This window comes from Gavialis gangeticus, unplaced genomic scaffold (assembly GCF_001723915.1).
Source record: "Gavialis gangeticus isolate Ggan-Ray unplaced genomic scaffold, GavGan_comp1, whole genome shotgun sequence".
Taxonomy (NCBI): domain Eukaryota; kingdom Metazoa; phylum Chordata; order Crocodylia; family Gavialidae; genus Gavialis; species Gavialis gangeticus.
Genome location: NW_017729034.1, coordinates 39,396,211 through 39,403,379, shown reverse-complemented (window position 1 = coordinate 39,403,379; position 7,169 = coordinate 39,396,211). Strand labels below are relative to the sequence as shown.

General features: G+C 41.0%; 1 protein-coding gene across 1 annotated transcript in view; it reads right to left on the bottom strand.

Annotated features, from left to right (window-relative positions):
• Nucleotides 1-540: 540 nt before the first annotated feature.
• Nucleotides 541-7,169, bottom strand: part of SRD5A2 (steroid 5 alpha-reductase 2) — a gene marked incomplete at its 5' end in the record, with an annotated part of 55,833 nt that continues 49,204 nt past the window's right edge. Inside the window, 3 exons of the mRNA XM_019526711.1 lie at nucleotides 541-1,566; nucleotides 2,704-2,854; nucleotides 4,112-4,213. Coding sequence (XP_019382256.1) covers nucleotides 1,500-1,566; nucleotides 2,704-2,854; nucleotides 4,112-4,213 — 320 coding nt within the window. The remainder of the gene's footprint in view (nucleotides 1,567-2,703; nucleotides 2,855-4,111; nucleotides 4,214-7,169) is intronic.

Genomic DNA, 7,169 nt, shown 5'->3' with positions numbered 1-7,169 from the left:
TGAACATGATCCCTGGGGAGCAAGGGGAAATCAAGATAGAGGCAGCCAGGTGGCCTGTGCTGGAGGAACCTTGTGCTGTGGTATATCATTAAAGGTCTGTTCTCTTCCTCATTCATAGTTGTTGTTATTCACTGCAGGGCCTAAATCATTACATCCCTTGACTAGTCAGTCCTCTACTAATGTGATCTCACTGAAACACTTTAAATAACAAAACAGCAAAAATACAGAAATGGAACTCATATGAAGTTTGTTGCTATGTCATGATCACACTGCTTGTCCCACCTCACCCCAATCCTGTTCCATTTTGTCCATGTAGCCTGAATATTTTTCAGGACAAGGACTTTCTCTCCTTGTATGCTTGGATGGTGCCTCCTACTACAAGGCCCATTCACAGCTGGCCTCTGTGTCTGACTGTGATGACTACTAACGTTAACAAAACAATTGAAGACTAGAATGGAAAAGGAAGTCAGTGAAAACAGGAAATTGTACGTAACATGACCAAGATTGTTTCTTATAAATAATTACAGACTGGCACAACTCTAGGCTTTTGGGTTTTTTTACATAAACTTTATTATTCTAAATAAAACTACATATAATCAAAGGCCTGTAATTATTTAATATTTCAGAGGCCTGTAATATATTTAATATACAGAGTCTGAATCTTTTCTTTACTGTCTACTGAGCATGATTATTAGCAGGATTCCATGCTCTAATGAGTAACTGACACCATCAGCATCTTTTGGGAATTGTGTTCCTACTGAAATTGGTGAAACTATCAGAAAAAATTAATCCTAACTCTTTGCAATTAGGAAGCGAGGCATTGTGTGCCTTTGGGAAAAATCAGCAATCCTGTGTCACGTCAGAAAATGGAGAGTATCTGATAATATTCTCCCAAAGCAAAATGAAGTTCCACTATCAGACAGCATTCTACAACTGGAAGAGGTCTTATTTTATACTTATTTTTTCTTGCATAAGCATCCCAAGTCTCTGTAAAAACAATGTTGGAGGTTGCTTCAGTGAATAATTTTTATATATCTGAAGAGCATCTGGTTTCAGAAAAAAAAATCATGAGGTAGCTGCATCTGCTTTAAAAAACTGCAATAGAATGAGTTCTGCTAGTGAACGATTACTTGTCAGGCAGGAAGAATGGTATTATTTACAGAAGTGACACAGATTTTATACCCAATGCTTTCCCAGTAATTACATCAGTTTTATTTCAGTGCTACTCCGCTGATGTCAACTGAGTTGCATTAGTTGTACAGGAGTAAAATCCACTGATGATCAGGCCCATCGCCTAGCAGGGCTCTAGCTTCCTTAGGGTCTCCAATGATCTGTGATACCTATTGCAATTAAAAACAGGAACTGTAGTTCTGAATTATATTATTTGTCCTTAAAGTCTACATTTTCAATTTAGCCAAGGTATTTGCAGTTAACATTTGTTTTAAAATTAGGCAGGATAAAAAAAAATCTTTAAAAATTGAAGTCAGAATTTTCAGCCTTTAAAAAATAAAAGGAATCAGGGCTTTTCTGGATTTTGGATAGTCCGTAAATGTCCTGAGATAAAACCTGAAAAAATAAGTGAAGAATCAATAAAACTGATTTTATACCAGAAAATTGCACATATATCTTCAATAATAAAATTCATCCAAATGGCCTTACTTCGTAACCATTTTCAGTAACTTGGCAAGAAAATTACACAAAAATACATGTGCAGTGTACAAACTTATTTTTATGTTAAATGTGTTGCTTAAAGCCAAAGAAGGTATTAATGGAATTCACATTTAAGGACCCTATTCAGTTATTGCTCACAGCACAGTTAATCTAAATACATCTTATTCACATATCCCTGGCTCCAGCAGCGCACAGGTACTTTAACATGGGTGCAATGGTAATATAACTTAAACTTTCTTGCATCCCTTTTTTTCACTGTCAGTCACATAAGGGGGTTTGAAATGAATGACAACCAGGCCCCTTGACTTTACTGGACTTACAGTTTAGTGCTGTCCTGTTTTTACCCCTTTGTCGTACAGTTTGGGCCCACAACAAATCAAAGCATCCAAAATCACTAGTAACTTTAGCAAAAGTAAGTCCTAAATTCCATTTCAAGAGACACCTATACCTACACTGAGATAATTAAGAAATGGGTATAATTTTTCAGAACACCCACAACTCCCATAGATTCCTATAGTGCTGCAGGCACTCAGCATCTCTCAGGATCAAACTGTAGAGCCTATAGTAATTAGAAGAAAGTCAACTTCTATCTTTTACTATCAAGCTCAAGAAAAAGAGAATGATGGAATCTACTGAAAACTACACCACTAAACACTATCACATCATGCTTTTTCCTGGTGTCTCCAGAGTAAGGGCCTGGACACACACCACACTAAGGCTGATGTATTTTTGTTTGGTTTTGAAGAGTTTTGTTCACCAACAATATGTACAATGATACAACTTACACTGTTGTAGTTTTACACTGGTATAGATGCAGGTTACACTGGTGTAGAGTCATGTCATACTGGTGTTAATGCCCAGTGTGTCCAGACCTTTGGTGTTATTTATATCAAATAATGAGATATTATTTGGTTTTTGTTTCAGTATTATGGATTTCAATTTCATTTTGAATTCCACCCCTGCCCACATTGTTAAGCAAGTGCACTCCAAGAAAAAGTGTATGCAAGCACAAAGCAATCTTGGTCTTAATACCTGTGATGGTGAATAGCACGTGGCCCGATGAAGCAGAGTGTAAAAAATGCAAATGCAAAGGCTGGTAAGGACCAGGTTGCTATGGCATAGCCAAACCACTCCATTATCTCCCCAAAGTAATTAGCTCCAGAAACATACGTGAACAGTCCCCCTGCATTCAAAAAAAGTCACAAGTGCATATGAAAGGAACGATAACCCTTATTTTAAGTCATCAACAAAACATTGCAGGGTATGGGATATTACAAGGTCACATTTTTCAATGGCAGAAACCTTAATTTTCTTCCTATTGTACCAAGGCACATTAAGGAATAACTGCAGTGAAGCCCACAGAGGCTACATTGCATTAGCAGTTGTGCTGCCAGCAGATTGAGGGAAGTGATTCTTCTCCTCTATTCAGCATTGGTGAGTCTACATCTGGAGTACTGTGTCTAGTTTTGGGCCCCCCACAATAGAAAGGCTGTAAACAAATTGGACAGAGTCCTGTGGAGGGCAACAAAAATAGTTAGAGGGCTAGGGTACATGACTCCTGAGGAGAGGCTGAGGGAACTGGGTTTATTTAATCTGGAGAAGAGAAGACTGAAGGGGGATTTAATAGCAGCCTTCAACTACCTGCAGGGTGGTCCTTACGTGAAAGGTTGGAGCTAGACTGTTGTCAGTGGTGGTAGATGACAGAACAAGGAACAATGGTCTCAGGTTGCAGCATGGGAAGTTTAAGATAGATATTAGGAACAACTTTTTCACCAGTAGGGTAGTAAAGCACTGGAACAGGTTACCCAGAGAGATTGTAGGATCTCCATCCTTGGAGGTTTTTAAGACTCGGCTAGACAAAGCCTTGAGTGGGATAATATAGTTGGAGGTGGTCCTTATTTGAGCAGGGGGGTGGACTAGATGATCTCCTGAGGTCCCTTCTAACCCTCATTTTCTATGGTTCTTTGATTCTACATCAGAGTAAAACTAGCATCAATCAGAGTAGAATCATTCTTAATTCACCACTGTAGCCCGTAAAGCGGCTAGAAGGTGGAGATCAGGAATTTGTACTGGTCAAAACAGATGTACACAAAAAATCTTTGGATTCCGTGGGAGACTCAACTCTCACTCCCTATGCCTGAGATCAGACCCCTCACCAGTCTCAACTGTGCAATGTTGCCATGGAAAGTCTTCAGAGTTTACAGTGAGGGAAGGGACTGATTGAATTCTCTCCCACTTATTTGCAAAATTTGGGTAAAGTGCATGTAGTTATTGTGGCTTTTCAATTAATCTGCCGCAGAGGGGAGCACCTATATAGGTGGAACTGGCATTGGTCTTTTGTATCCTAGCCTCTTGTTTTGATGTGTTTTCTACTTGAATCAGATCACACTATTTATCAGTGTTAAATTGCATGGTGGGGGGAGAGGCATATTAACTATACCCTGTGGTATTTTGTAAGTGGTCTCTCCAGGCTTCCTTAGCTGGCGCAGCAGTAGATCACTGTGAATATTGATTCCCATTCCCAACGAAAACAACAAGATACCTACAAAACAAAATTGGGAAATTGATTAATGATGTGTCTCCTGATCTAATTATATCTACTCCAGTGAGAAAGCCACCAGTTGATTGATTTCCCTACCCAAATAAGTATAAATGGTGACAAAACAGCAATAGTTTGTACCAGTTGTGAGATCACTGTGTTACCCACACAGTCACTAGTACAAGTTATAGTCTCTTGGGGCAGAAGTAATCTGAAAAGGGTTGAATGCCCAGTGGCCATGAATGGATCAAAAGGGACTGTGCTAAACACATGGACAAAAATACAACTATCCTTTTAGTTGGTAAATAGCATTACTCTTTCCCCCAGTGACATTGCTACGTTTTGCATTTAATAGCCATTGGATAAACAGGTAGACAGCAGCAAGAAGAACTGCTGCCCCACATATACAGGAGACAAAACCCAGGGGCCCTGTCTTCTAGAACCATGCCCACATGACTAAGGCCCACTCCCTCTGGCTGCCTCTCCTCCTGGTTCTATATACCTTCCTTTCTTGGCTGCCCAATGGGTCAGCTTTAATAGGAAGGATGAAAGGGGTGCTTAGGAATACCTAGCCTGTGGCCTTGTACCTAGGCTATTCTGCCAAGAAATGGAAGATGTAGGTTTAAACCACTTCTTCTCCCCCCAGGTGAAGCAGGGGCTAGAACCTGGGTTTTTTATTTCATGGCTAAGTGACCTAACCACTAAGCTAGAGAAGGGAAAAAGGTGCAGGTCTTTTCCCTATGCTTTGTGACTTTCTTGGAAAACAAGGTTAAAAGCTAGTTAGTTACCAAGCTAAGTTAGTCATGTAAGTGATACTTGGCTGGCTAAGGTTGGATTTAGGGCATGATATAGACCCCAGTCTTTTTCCCTCAGTCTGACATACCCCTCTGCACTGCAGCCTGGCATGTATGTGCAGAGTATCTGAACAGATTTGTTCAGTTAACTGCACCAGATTTGGGAAAACCTGAATCAAGGTGCTCCAAGGTTCCCCTTCTGGCTGCAGATTTCCAGACATGCCTCTGTGTTGTCTGAATCCAGAACATGGCTCACTGATTTCACTCTGAGTTCAGAGAGTAATGTACTCGTTGGATTCAACTCCTCTCACATCACAGTAAATTGAGACAAACTCCGAGAAGTCAGTGGAGTTACACCAGTGGAAAACTAGGGCAAGTGAAAACAGAACCAGGCCTACGCTTCTACTCAAAACTTCTGGCAGCCACCTCTTACAACCTTCTGCAGTTTTATGCTCACTGTCCTAAATCATGCAGCCACATCTCCCTCTGCTGTCTGATCCCTGCAACTGTACAGCACACTATTACCATGAAAAAATCTCTCAACTCAGATGACAGCAGTTGGTGCTCCTGCTTATCCAGGGCTTGGGTTTTCTCCTTGCTGATTCCCATACACTCTGAACATTACACTCACATAAAACCCGTGAAAGGTACTAAGGGCACATCCAGACAAGCACCAACATTTGGTTCTTTGGGGACAAATAGCAGCAGTGCACCTTGCAGCATGGACAGCGCCGGACTGTGCAGTATGTGGCACTGCAGAAATGTTTGCACCATATACCACATGGCCGGGCTCGTCTGGATGGACCACAAGAGTTTTTTAGACCTCAGGAAACAGCTTTCTGCAAACAGTGATGTTACATGACTTTAGAAGAATGTTTTGCTAAAGCTGCCATTGTACTATCCCACCATAACTAAATAACGTTATCTCATAAAGCTAAGCTGAGGAAAAATTTTCACTGAGCCATGGGTAAAAATAGCTGAAAACTGGGAGCAGAAATGCTATTTAGTGCTACTCAGAAGAAGACTTCACAATACCTATACAATATTGATTCCAATGATAAGCTATAAATCACATTGGTAATAGTGAGGAGAAAAGTGGTAAAACTTTCCCAATGTCAGCTACTTTCAAAACAGCTAACAAAGCATGTATCTTCTCTTTCTGCCTCTTTACCCTATGTGTAAAATGGCACTTGTGATATTGATCTCTGTAGCACAGTGTAGGGATGCTTGAGATAGCTGTAAACAGCTTGAAAATGGAGATCCACATTCTACTGGCCTATTGATTTAGTTATACTATTGATGATTTTAGAACTAAGTGTCTTAACTTTGAATTCCTGGACTCCTGACAGTTTTACTTAATGTCATGGGATATGATCATTTGTTTTGTATTTTGGGCCTGGTTTTGATCTCAAATCCCTGTAAATCAGAAGTACATCCAATGATTACCCCTTCTGTGTGCTACTGCTCACGTACTGCACCATTGCCCTGGTTTTGTCTGTGTCTCAAAACCATGCATGGTTGAGGCAGTGAAAAAGGTGGTGGACCAGGAATCAGGAGATCTGTTCTATTCTTGGTATAAGCTCCATGCCCTGGCCTAAACTGCAGCAGTTAAAGTCCAGAGAGATTAAATGAGCACTTGTCAGGTGGAGGCAATGTGTACAAAGTCTCTGTGCAGAGAACAAAACTAGGAAAATCTACTGACATTGCCAGAAAGACCCACAACAAAGGTTTGTAAATTTCTGATATTGGTCATCAGGTTTCTTAAAGCCCTCAGGCTTTTGGAAGGCTGGATACAGGATTAGCTGGGTACACTGCCATACTTCTGTTCCATTTTACGAGTTACCTGCAAATGACCCTAAAAAGCACCTTACAGATTGTACTCCTTGCATAGGGCAGTGCATGGGGTTTTCATAGATTCATAGATTAAGGGTCGGAAGGGACCTGGTAGATCTTCTAGCCCGACCCCCCGCCAGGGCGGGAGAACAACAAAAAAACCCCAAAAAGAGAAACAGGACTCAAATGAGTCCAGCCAGGTAGGCATCCAGCCTCTTCTTAAAGACCCCCAGGGTAGGGGCCAGCACCACTTCCCTTGGAAGTTGGTTCCAGCTCCTAGCCGCCCTAACTGTGAAGTAGTTCTTGCGGATGTCCAATCTATACCTCCTCTC